At 39.7% G+C, this 13,169-nt stretch overlaps 1 protein-coding gene across 2 annotated transcripts; it reads left to right on the forward strand.

Annotated features, from left to right (window-relative positions):
• The first annotated feature begins 1,500 nt into the window (after positions 1-1,500).
• kera (keratocan) lies at positions 1,501-10,155 on the forward strand. 2 transcript variants are annotated; one of them, XM_026923462.3, is made up of 4 exons: positions 1,501-1,828; positions 2,735-2,780; positions 8,239-9,113; positions 9,314-10,155. In XM_026923462.3, exons 3-4 carry the CDS (start codon positions 8,252-8,254, stop codon positions 9,481-9,483), a joined length of 1,032 nt encoding a protein of 343 aa, XP_026779263.3. In that variant the 5' UTR covers positions 1,501-1,828; positions 2,735-2,780; positions 8,239-8,251; the 3' UTR covers positions 9,484-10,155. The 2 variants fall into 2 exon arrangements, with proteins under 2 accessions (XP_026779263.3, XP_026779264.3); XM_026923463.3 differs by lacking the exon at positions 2,735-2,780.
• Positions 10,156-13,169: the final 3,014 nt, after the last annotated feature.

The following is a 13,169-nucleotide window of genomic DNA, read 5'->3' on the forward strand; positions in this document are numbered from 1 at the left end:
TCATCAATTTTTTTTCCAAAACCAGAGATAGTGTGGTATGCAAGCAGTTGCCTTGAACAATGGCAACATTTTCCTCAGATATTGCATGTAATTTTTAGAATTAAGAGAAATACCAAGGGAAGCTCCAAAACTGGGGCCAGGTTGAATCAAGGAACACAACACTCTGATGCATTTTTTAATACTGTTAATGATACTTCATATAATCAATGATATTATTTGTTTAGAGAGTCAGGGGTGGACAGAGCAGTAGCTCAGGCGCGCAGCGACAAGCAGATTTTGTGTCCGGGGTATTAATTTTTTTTATCCGTAGTTGCCCGGTGGACAAGTAGATTCAACAACCATAGAAAGAGAAATAAAAACTATTCATTATTGACTATATCTTCATTATTGATTTGTGTATGTTTAAATTTAACACACTTCATGGTAATGCGACTTCCAAATCCTACTGCATGCTGCACTACCAAGCAATGATCTGGTTAATGGTGGAGCAGTTTTTACTATGCATATTAATTCATTAGTTGACATATTAATATCAACTCATTTTTGCCACACAAAAAAACAAAATAAATAAATAAATAAATAATAATAATAATAATAATAATAATAATAATAATAATAATAATAAAAGATAGAACCTTGTAATTCCAAGGTCTTAACAATTTTTTTTTTTGGAAAAACATACTGAAATTAAAAAAATAATCTTCTTCATTTGTTTATAAAGAGAACATTTAAGCTGATTTCATGGTTCAGGTTGTTTATCTGCACAACAGAAAAGGATTCAAATCCTGATGATGCCATTGCCTTTCATAGCCATTGGCTGTGCTTTCTGGGTAGGAGAGGTATAGTCTTTCTCCCCTGTCAATCACAGTGACACTAGGCAATCATGGGCATGTGTGAGTTCATGTATGCAGAAGAGGTAGATAGAGCTTTCCTCCTAGTGCCCTGTATCGCAGCATATGCAGGAATTCGAAAAGATGCGATTGGCTGGCTTTACATGTCTCAGAAGAAGCACGTTAGCCTTCAGCCTCCCCGGTTGGTAGCTGTGGTATGATAGGGGAGAGATGACTGGTGGGTGGGAATTGGCAGGTGATCAAAAATTTGAAAGAAACAAATCCAACATCCCCTCAAATATTCTTTTATACAACCATCATAATATTCTAACCTGACCCTGTTAGCCAAGTGCATGAGCTTGAAAAAGACTAGTGAAAAGATGTCAGCTTGCCCTTGAAGCCCCCAGCTCATTTTAACCTTTAACTCTTACATATTTCAGTCGAACATGTCTGTGCAATATCTATAACCCTGCTCAGGCACACACGGACAAACCTATGGATGTGCCCTCTGGGTGGTCTGCTAAAATGGAGCATTCAGAATGTGAAAGCAATGCAGCAGAGTAAGCAACCTGTGGGTGTGAGCAATCGAACCCCCCTCCTCCCATCAGCGTTCCTCCTGCACCTTCTGCCTTTAAAAAAAAAAAACAAGAAGGAGAAAGGTAAAAAAAAAAAAAAATGCTTGGCTGGCAAAAAATAGCCAGTGCATGCCCCCCGAAGAAGACAAATTACACACAGACTCTTATACACACACTCATACATCCCCTTTTTTCTAGCTCAAGCAGATGTCATGGGTACAGCCTTGGGGGAATAGCACTACAAACAATACATATCTAATAAGGGACAGAGAGACACTGAGACGGCACAGAGAGACGTTCACAGAGACCAGAGTGGACCAGGACGAAGGAGAAGGTCATCAGGAACCCGGGAACCAGGAGAACTAAGTTCCCATATACCTCCACCTGCCCATGTTCAGCTCATCTCTATGTCTGAAAAAACAGGTAACGTTTCAGCTTGGGTTTTTGTTAGGTTTATTAGTGTTGACAGCTTTGGAGAAGTACCAAGGATGCTTCAAACTGCTTGATGACGATGTCTGGAAACACCTGCTGAGTTCTTATAAATTTATCTCAAACTAAAGGAGAATTTTGAGCAAAGTGAGCAAAGTAAAAACCTGCCTTCAAGTTAGTGTTAAATGTTAGACAGTCACTTTTTAACTCTGTAATGTTATCAACATCAAAGAATTTTGTTTGCATTCTCATCTCTAGTTTTTTGTCATTGGTTTTTTTAATCAAGTGGTATAAAGGGATGTGTTAGAAATAATAAAAAGTCAGTATGTTTCATTTGTAAAAGAAACACAATGTACAGTTTTGAACAGGTTTGAAGCTAAAGATATTTTTCTTTGCTTATAGCCAAAAAAAAGAAAAAAGAAAAAAAAAACTAAGAGATGTTGGGTTTCACCACAGCTGTCTAAAAGAACTGAACCCAAAAGCTGAGCTAGCACAGAACCACGTGTTATTAACATAACTGGCCTAGAAACAATACTTCGTCCAGGAAATGAATCTGATCGGGCTTTTGGGGCATGTGTTTCCTTTAAAAACTGTATATACAAAAGCCAACATTTGTTTCCACTGATATTTCTTATTGACATTCTGAAAATGTGAAAATGGCCTGAATTTGCAATTTTTTTAATGCTAAAACATACCTTGTTTATCACATTATATTCATTAAAATGAGTTGAGAAATATCGTTTTTTTGAACATAAAACTATAGATGTGCTCCTTTATAATGCTTCATTACAGTAATTTGATGTCCTAATGTCAATACCTTTTTTTTTTTTTTTTTGCCATTTTTAGTCCATCAATTATATCTTTTTTGTTTTTTATCATTTGATCTTTTCATGTTTCCAGGTCCGTGTAACTGACTGATTTTATTCTGTAAAGGCATCTGAATCTGGTATGAAAACCTTTTCAGTATTTTGCATATATTCCTTACACATCTCCAGTGAAGCACTCTGTAAGTGCAGACATCTATAGTGCAGAGGCATCTGATATGTAGGAGGATTATTCTAAACAGATGTGGGTTATACTGTGAAATCAAATCCAACTGTTTTTTTCCAAAACTATGTGCTTGAATTCATTCAATATCAGTTCAGAATCTTGGGTGAATACAACATACACCTCTCAAATAAATCATCTTAATCCTCAGATCATCTTAAACATGGAGTGAACTCTTCTAGACGTAACTAAGGAGAATGTCACCATAGAAGCACCAAGCTGGAGATTCCTTCCATAAATGTTAAATAAACGTCTCCTTACAGAAAACCTATCAATACCATATCAACAGTTATACGATTTTCTTTAACATTTTTTAATTATTAGAATTTGATTACGTCTTTAGATATAATTAGAATTATGATTATGTGTCTGTAATACAAGTCCCTGCTAATGCGTTGTTGCCATAGAAACTAACCTCCACCTTATTACCAATCAGAATCAAGAATTCAACCCTATTCACATGTCTTGCCTTTAAAATTTCGTTTTAGTTTCCTCCTCCAGAATTCTCTCTGATTGTTATCCTCTCTTTACAATGTTTTTAAAGTAACACCCTCAACAATAAGTCTGTAAGTCATACCCAGCGAATTTGGATAGCATCTTAATTTCTTCTCAGTAACTGTTAATGTAACATGCAGTAGGATGAAGAGGCAGGATGAGGACACAAGTGCATAACATCAGCAGATTGTTTATTAAGGATATTACAAGAATTATAGTCATAATCCTTATCATAGGTCAAAACACAAGCAGGCAGCATTTACATTTATGGCATTTGGCTCTTGATTAAGGCTCTTGGTTACAAGAGGGTTCAAGCCCCTGCACTGCTAAGCTGCCACTGTTGGGCCCTTGAGCAAGGCCCTTAACCCTCTCTACTCCAGGGGTGCTGTATCATTGTGCTCTGACCTTGTGCTCTGACCTCAACTTCCTTACAAGCTGGGATACATAAAGAAAAAAATTTTGCTGTGTTGTAATGTATATGTGACAAAGGCTTCTTCTTGTTCATAAAAAAACATGAGACAACAATTTTTTTAAACAAAGTGGTAATTTAAGTGCTTCATGAAGAAGTAGTCCTTTAGTCATCATTTGAAGACAGCCTGTGACTCAGCTGTTCAGACGTCTAGGTGAAGTTCATTCCAACACCTAGGCTCCAGAACAGAGAAGAGCATTGATGCATGCCTTCCTTGGGCCCAAACAAGCAGTGCTCTAGGATTGGAGGGAGTGTGGTGCAGTGCAGGGTCTGATAAGTGTTTTAAGGTAGGAAGGCACTGGTCCCTTTTGGCTTTGTAGGCAGGTATCAGTGTTTTAAATTTGATGCAGGAAGTCTACAGGAAGTCAGTGGAGGGAGCGTAGCAATGGGGTGGTGTGGGAGAACGTGGGGAAGTTGAAAACGAGTCATGCAGCTACATTCTGGATCAGTTGCAAAGGTCAACTGGCACGCAGAGGCAGACCTGCTAGGTGCGAGTTGCAGTAGTTCAGTGTCAAAATGACAAGGGACTGAACAAGCAACAACCTGAGTGACCTCTGTGGATAGAAATGGACATGAGTGTGTCAGTTAAGCAATGTTAGGAGTGAAGGACAGTGGATTATCCATGATTACCCCAAGGTTGTGTGCAGTGATAAATGGTGAGATCTGAGAGTTGTCCAAGGAAATCTCCAGGGATGTATAGCAGCTCAGTGTCATCAGCATGGCAGTGATATGAAAACCCATGTCAGGATATGACCGCACCAAGAGAGTTGGTCTAGAAGGAGAACAGACGAGGACCAAGCATGGAGCCTTGTGGGACGCTAGTGGAGAGTCTGTGGTTGGGGATCCCCTCCATGTCACTTGATATAACTGTCCCTTTAGGTAGGAAGCAAACCATTGCCATGCTGTGAATTCCAAGACTCATGAGGCTGGACAAATGAGTCTTGTGGTTGACTGTGTTATGGTTGCTGCTGAAAGATTGAGGAGAATGAGGACCTGTGACAGTTTGGCTGATCTAGCAGCATGAAGCTTCTCAGTGATGGCCACAAGGGCATTTTCTGTGGAGTGTGCTGCTTTGAAGCCAGACTGGTTATCATCTTGCAGGGTATTCTGGATGAGATAGAGAAACTTTTGATTGTAGACAGTCCGTTTGAGGACTTTAGAAAGAAAAGAGAGCAATGTTACTGGTTGGTAGCTCCTGATATCTGAGGTATCCAGAGTGGGTTTCTTCAAGATGGGAATAACCCTAGCTGTCTTGGATGCAGTCAGCACATGACCAGTTGTTATGGAGTCATTAATGATAGCAGAAATGATGGTCTGGAGCATTGTGGAAGGGATAGGATCCAGCAGGCAGATGGTGGGATTGCAGGACAAGATAATTTGTAGGATCTGTTGATAGAGAAGTAAAATGTGTCAGAGAAAGAGAAGGGAATCCTAAATGTGTAGTGTAGGAGTGACAGCTTTTTTTCAGTCCTCCCATCAAAGAAAGTGGCAAAGCCATCAGCAGTCAGAGAGGAAGGTGAAGGAAGAGGCAGCGGGTTAAGTGAAGAAAAGCTTGCAAGGATCTGGTGCAGAGGCTATGTAATATATTGTACTGCATAGTTTACTTAGGTATCAGAGTTTATTCATACCAGCTGCAGTGGTGAGTGGTGTAAAGACACATTTCTTACATAGGCATACAAATTCTAGTGTCAGAATTTGTACAAATTAGTAAAACTTTGACAGAAAATAAAACATCCCTGTAAATTTAAACATGAGTTGGCAAGATTAAACATATCACTGCTGTCACATTCATCATAGACATTCATCATCATTCATCATTCCGCCCCCCAGACCACCAGAGGGGACCCTCACTCACATTTCCAAATGTCTTCTTCTGTTGCCTGTATCACTTCCTGTGTTTGTGCACACCTGTTTTGTGTTCTGTCATCCTCTCTCTGATTGTCTTGCTGACCCCTTGTCTTGCTCAAAGAAAAAGCCTGAACCTGAGAGGATGAGGATGAGGAAACTAGACAACAGACTCCAAGAATTTAAACCATAACCAGATGAGTGCCTGTATAATTCTTATCATAAGAGTGCAGTTAGTGTTAGTCTGATCAAAGATGTTAGACATTGACCAATGACTCCACTGCGTTTGATATACAAGGCATTAACTGAAAAAGTAATAAATTTACACATGTACCTTTTGGTACCATTCCAGTAAACCACTCAGAGTTGACATTTGCTTAGACTGAACAACCCATGACTCATGGCTTCTTCCTCTGGTTGTAAGAACTGACTGGCTTTTCTCCACAGGAATTGCTTTAATCTTAAACCTGAAGAAAACATCAACCATCTTTGTTTGATGTATTAAATAAATTTGTTGGTACTTATTGTATTTGAAGAAATAGTCTAAAATTGTGCCTAAATATCCTGTGAAAAGCTTACAAGCAGTTGCAAAGACCAATGAGTGAATTACTTCCAATTCTGTTGTCAGTGTCATATGAATATAAACATGATGTCAGGCTTCAAGCAGTCTAATCTAACCCATATGATGCATCTTGGGTTGAAGAAGATTAGTTCAGTCAAGGGACTAAAAGAGGGCTCCTGACTTAAGGGCTCCTGACTGGTGCAACAGAAAAGCATTCACTCTATTGTCCGGAGATCACGAGTTCATCTGCCACAGCCAACCTGGGTGGGAGTCCAAGACAGCAAAATTGGTTGTGTTCTCTGGGTGGGTGGGAGGGATGGCATACTCTTTCCCCTGTCAATCACAGCGACAGCCGTGGGCATCACAGCCATGTGCATCTATGAGCTCATGTATGTGGAAGAGGGCAGATAGCTCTTTCCTCCAATTACTGACTTGTTATGTAGCATGATGCAGTTGGCTGGTATTTGTTGTATGATAGAGGAGAGCTAGCTGGGGAGAAAATGGGGAAAATGCCCCCAAAAAGAAATTAAGTTTGTGTGTATTTTATGTAAGCACTCTAAGGATGTACATATGGCACACTTTGATATTAAATGTTTATGTAAGCAGAATGTTGTACTTTCTGGAAACTAAATAATAGGAGGGAAAATAACACATTTACTTTTGCCATTTGGTCAAAATAACTTACAAACTATTACAGCAAAGAACTATAATATGTAAAAGAGTAATGCTGGTTCTTACAAGTACTAGAGTGACCTACAAAAACTATTTCAAACCTAAGCAGACATAGTGCAACAAAAAAATACAACCACAAAGTGTTTCCTAGATATTGTCTGAAAAGATAGGTCTTTACACCTTTGTGGAAAAATGGAGACACAGGACTGTTGATAATGGAGAGGAAGGGTCATTCTACCACGGAGGTGCAGTGAGATCTTTCCTTATGAGTTCATACAAATCTCAGAGAAGGACATGCTAGGCACAATGAAGTGAAGACCTGAGTTGGTGAGCAGATGTGTAATTTTGAACCAAAGTATGTAGAAAATGTGGTGAAAACTTTTTCAGGCCTGGAAGGCAAGGATAAGTTTTTTTTATTTGATTATTGCTTTAGCCGGAGAGTGACTTTAGTAAAGGAGTCACATAAGAGAACTTCAGGAAGTTATGATCTAGGATAGCAGCAGTGTCCTGAATGCTCTGAAAAAAATACTAGCATATGAAGGGAGATCAGTATGTAGAAAGTTGATGTCTGGAAATACCTAATGGTTGCAGGATAATTTGAGTTGTTTCTGTAGTCATGTTAAGATGAAATTTGCAGGGTCTGGTGATTAATGTAATGCATTCTTGTCATCAAGAATCAACACCAAGATTGACCAGCTGAACTATGAGGCTGCATATGGTGGTTGATAGGTCAAGCATATGGAAGTACTTATCCGAAATTTAAATCAGTTGTTTTCTCAAGATTTAGTTTCAAAGAAATGGTCTTCCTCCAGGAAGAGATGTCAGAAACACAGTCTGCAATATCTTCTGTCAGAATTCATAAGTGGATGGAGGAAAAATTGTTTTGTTTTAACCATATAGCAGTAAAAAGAGGAGCTATGTCATCTCGTCCATGTGTCTAGGGATTTAGTATATGGGAAGAACAATAATGGACCAAAAACTGACCCCTGCAGAACTCTGAGGCTACTGAAGCTGTGAGGTGATGAAACTAAACCTCTGCACGCTATGTGGTCAAGTATATATGAACCTACAGGGCAGATACTCTGTGCACATAAAGAACCTAAGAAATCTTGCAGCAGTTATATGATTCAAGAAATATTTAATATTTTAATGTTTTCTTGAAACAAGCAAGTTGAAAGTTGCATCTTTCTTTTAAAAAAACAATGGACAGTCAGCATTTATTGAGTTAAAGAACAGGCATCCAGGCTTGACAAAAATGTCCTTAGATACCTTAAACAATGTATTGAAATGAGTTTTATATCTTTGTTTCAACAGGCTGAGGTTCAACATGGAGTCATTCCTCACTACTTTTGCAATTCTGCTACTAGCTGTCTCGGTGGACTCTCAGGAAATATCATATGAACAATTGCTGTCCCAACTGCATGCATGCCCCAAAGAGTGCTACTGTCCTCCCAGCTTCCCCAACGCAGTCTACTGCAACAACAGGGGGCTGAAAAGAATTCCCAAGATCCCCCCTTTTACCTGGTATCTGTACCTACAGCACAACCTCATTGATGTACTTTCGGCAGATGCCTTCCATAACACCACACAGCTGAGGTGGATCAACCTTAATCAGAACAAGCTCTCAAACGAAGGCGTGCAGGAGAATGCCCTTAAAGCCATGTCCAATCTGCTGCACCTCTACATGGAGGAAAACCTGCTGACCTCCATTCCTTCCCCTCTTCCACCAAATCTAGAGCAGCTACATCTCTCCAGAAACCAGATCTCAAAAATCCCAGCAGGTGTCTTTTCTGGGAAGAAACATCTCATGTTACTGAACCTGCAGGGTAACAAACTACAGGATGATGCAGTTACTGAGGTCAACCTTAAAGGCCTCAGTGGTTTGGTTCAGATCAACTTGGCAAAGAACCAGCTGAACAACATGCCTAAAGGTCTTCCCCCCTCCACTATGCAACTCTACTTGGATGGCAACAATATTCAGAAGATCCCTGCAGAATATTTCAAAGGACTCCCCAAGATGGCCATCATAAGGCTTAATCACAACAAACTAGTTAATGAAGGAATCCCAAAGAATGTGTTCAACCTCTCCAGCATCCTGGACCTACAGCTTTCTTACAACCAGCTTACAGAGGTACCACTAATTTCTTCTGGCCTGGAGCATCTACACCTGGACCACAATAAAATTAAGAGTAGGTCAACAACTACCCATCTTTGATATATCTTTTATCACCAACAAGTTGGACACACTTTTTAAAAATCTTACTAATGGGAGTATACTACTGTCAGAACTGCTGTTATAGAAAATTAATCAGCACTTTCTGACCAATCAGAAAAGATCATTCAAGAGCACTGTGGTATAACATGTATTATGTATCTGTATTCACTGCAGGTGTGAACACCTCTGACATCTGCCCTGTTTCTACTGGCACTTTTGATGACTACCTTGATGAAGGAGTCCCTCAACTCCGCTACCTCCGTCTCGATGGGAACGAAATCAAGCCCCCCATTCCCAGAGATCTGATTATCTGTTTCCGTCATCTCAGTGCTGTAGTCATATAAATGTAGGAATAGATGCAAACTTGCAGTGGATCGACAAGAAATGCACAGCAGGCAGAAGAGGTTTAGAGATTATTTTTGTTTCTGAAGTGACTTCATTGTGACTTCACTGTGCCTTCTTCGAGTTACTCTAGATCACAGCTGAGTAAACATGGTACAAGGGGAATAGCATTGTCAGTAAAGTTGTTGGTCTGCATCTGCATCTGAGGGTAATGAAATGGATATTTATTTCCTAGGGTCAACAAATGTAATTTGACTTAAGCTGATTTCTAGCTAATATGTCTTTACCCCAACATAATGAGACTGAATTACACAGTGATTTTTTTTAATTATATAGTAGATTTATAATCATGATATAGTTAATGGACAGTCACTAAATTGCTGTGACAAAATGAGTAGTTTGAGAACTGACATTTTAGTAGATTAGTGCACGTCAGCAATTTAACCTGTAGAGGATAATAGTCAATGGTCAATATCTTTTTACTCATTTGCATTCTTTCTTTTTTTTTTTTTTTTTTTTTGGGAGGGGCTGAGGTTCTTGGGGGTGACATAATATTTAACTGAAATTTTATAACCCATTAATTCTATAGGATATTAATGCAGATACAATTATATTAATCACATAAATAATGATTCTTTGGGTTTGGAAATGCTGTAGAGAAAACTGGTTGCAAATGGAGTTAAATAAACATATTCATGTTTTTAAATGTATACTGTGCTCATAGCAATTTATTCACTAATGTCTTGGTGAATATTGACTTGTTACATTTACAGTGAAGTGCAAAATTGTTTCTAAACTGCATCTCCAGCAGTGAAACAGTGTGACAAATATTACATTATCTATCATCTATTAGCTATTAACTATTATTTATTAACTATAGAAACTGTATTACATAGAAAAAAATCTAAAATGCTTATGTCTGATCCATAACCATAATTGGAAAGACAGAAACCACAAGAACTAGGAAACATGGGTAATGACAGGAAATGAACATATACATGGACAAGACCTTGCACAGAAACAAAAAAAGGCACAAAGGCTTAAGTAGATAAGACACCTTTATTGTCATTGTACACGTACAACAAGATGCAGTGTGCGGTTCCCCACCAAAGCTTTAATACATATATGGTCACAAGTATATCAGTAGATACAATATACAATAGGTGGGCAGTATTCAGATGTAGAATCTGTCTAACTAGATGTACCTAGTGCATGGTGGACAGTTGCACTGGTTTGTCTTGTGATGCTTATATGATACAACAAAAACAGTACTGTATACTATGGATATACTGTACAATATACAACAGTGTAGATATAAGATATTTTATGAGATGGGCTGAAAGACTGGATAGATTGCAATATGCATAGTCATGAATTACATGAGTCAGTATTCAATCAAGGGATAGCAGCATGGATGTGTGTGTGTGTGTGTGTGTGTGTTCGTGGGTAGCTGAATTGACATTTATGTGTGTTGTATAGAAGGGTTGGTCTATGAGAGTTTGCTGGTTGTTTGATTCAGAAACCTGATTGCTCTGGGGTAGAAACTGTTCTTCAGTCTGGCAGTGTTAGCACCAAGACACCTGTAGCATCGTCCAGAGGGCAGGAGAGAGAGAAGAGGTAGTGGCAGGGGTGTGTTGGGTCTTGGGAAATGGCCATTTCTCTTGTCGCTCTTGTCCTTACTTCCTCAGTGCTGTGCTGTTTAAAGTCCATGACAGGTCCCCTGACCTGACATGGAGGTCAGCCCAATTACGGTTGTATCGTCTGCATATTTTATAATTATGTTTGTGTTGTGGGCAGCAATGCAGTCGTGTGTGAAAAGAGAGTACAGGAGTGGGCTTAACTACCATAGCCCTGAAGGGCACCAGTATTAATTTCCAAAATGGATGATTGGTGTGACAGACTGAAAGACTGGGTGTGGTCAGACAGGAAGTCCAGGATCCAGCAGCAAAGATGCTGGTAGAGGCCTAGGTCTTGGAGCTTGGAGACCAGCTTGCTTGGGATTATTGACAGAACTCCTCCTGTAAAGTGTGGCTACCAACATACACATAATCAGAAGGTGGCCCTGGACCTGTAGGCAAAGCGTCCCAGAAGAAGTGATGTCCTCCAGAGTGAGGAGCAATGATAGAGGGCTTTATCTGGGAGGCCTTATCGTAGGCATTAAGTTGGGCAGAAGAGGGTTCATAGAAAGCCTCGAGCTGGACGGGGAGGCCTTGTAGAAGACATTGAGCTGGTCAGAAGAGGCCTCCTCAAGGGCCTCAAGCAAGACAAGACAAGCAAGAGCCCTTGGTCTTAGCAGGAGGCCCCCCCATCCCCAAAAAAAATTTCCAGAGGAAGCTCTTCTCTAGATAGCAGGAACACCCAGAAGGCTGGGAAACTCTGCCTTGTTATCCAGGCCTGGGTGTCTTTGGGCAACCAGGTTTGATAACATAAATCTCACCTGAAATCACATCTGAAACTCTCATTGTGGTCCAACAGTCTAATACCCATATTGCAGTTCATTTTGAAAAATGAATCAGTCAGATGAGAAATAAATGCCATGATAGAGCCCTGGTGCAATGAAGAGACATGAGAGAGGAAGCCGTAAGGAGTTATACACTGACAGAGAAAGAGAGAGGGGCACATCTTAAAGGACTTGTTCTCCAGCGTGAGAGCTCCAAGGTCTTGTGGACAGGGGAGGCAACTGTTGGAGTGGCGGCTTTAGGTGCGGTGTTGCCAGTTCATTGTCCCAAAGAAAGAGCCACAGGGCTCCACATCGCACCGCTTTCTCCCTCGCTGCATCCTCCGATGGTGACGTTATTTGTAACGTACATATCTTTTTACCATGTTTTACTGGAAACCACTATTCACTTTTCTAGAAGATGACACACACTACATTAAAAACCATTTCAAATTACAAAACACTGGGAACCAAATCACAGTGTGTTTCACACCTGTTAGTCTGTTTACTGAATCTAAATCAGAGCAAAGCTGATACTTTGGGTTTGTTCGCTATTTGGTTTGGTTTGGTTTCACACTGCACATAATTAAATTAATCAAAATCAAAAGGATGTTGGCTGAATGGTGTGTAGGGCTGAAAACATTTCATTTCTAAGTCAGACATACAGCAATGAAATCAAGTAATTAAACTTTGTCAAGAAATCACACAAATCACCAGTCACAGAGAACACAGAGCTGAGGTAAATAAATTATTAAATGATTATGTAAATAACTAATTTAACATACTTTGAGTGTCACATCCAGGATTTATTTTCGCTTTTTGTTGGTCGGTCAAAATTTCCAGAACACGTGACACTTCTGAAGCTCTACAGTTCTGTACTTTGCCTCAGTTTGCACCTCATGGCTCAGTTTAGCAGCTCATTTCTACAAATAAAAATTCTGCCACCCAAAACACACTTCGTGTCTGATTCACTTCCTGCACTCACGGCAATTCCGAGCTTTCTCACAACAATCAAACCATACTAGAGTGGAACAAGATCAATTCACTCGGACACTGTCAAGCAGATTGACTAAACACTGTACATGTGAAAGCACCCATAATTTTTGGAAGAGTGCTTAATTCTACTTGCAACAGCCGTCCCTGCTCAGAGTCCGCTTTACAGTATGTGTCAGCAATCATCTGGATTCACAATGTGCTTGGTCAGGAAAAACAAGACTGGTTATTGGTGATTCATAGATTTAAAAAAAACTT

This window comes from Pangasianodon hypophthalmus, chromosome 18 (assembly GCF_027358585.1).
Source record: "Pangasianodon hypophthalmus isolate fPanHyp1 chromosome 18, fPanHyp1.pri, whole genome shotgun sequence".
Lineage (NCBI taxonomy): Eukaryota > Metazoa > Chordata > Actinopteri > Siluriformes > Pangasiidae > Pangasianodon > Pangasianodon hypophthalmus.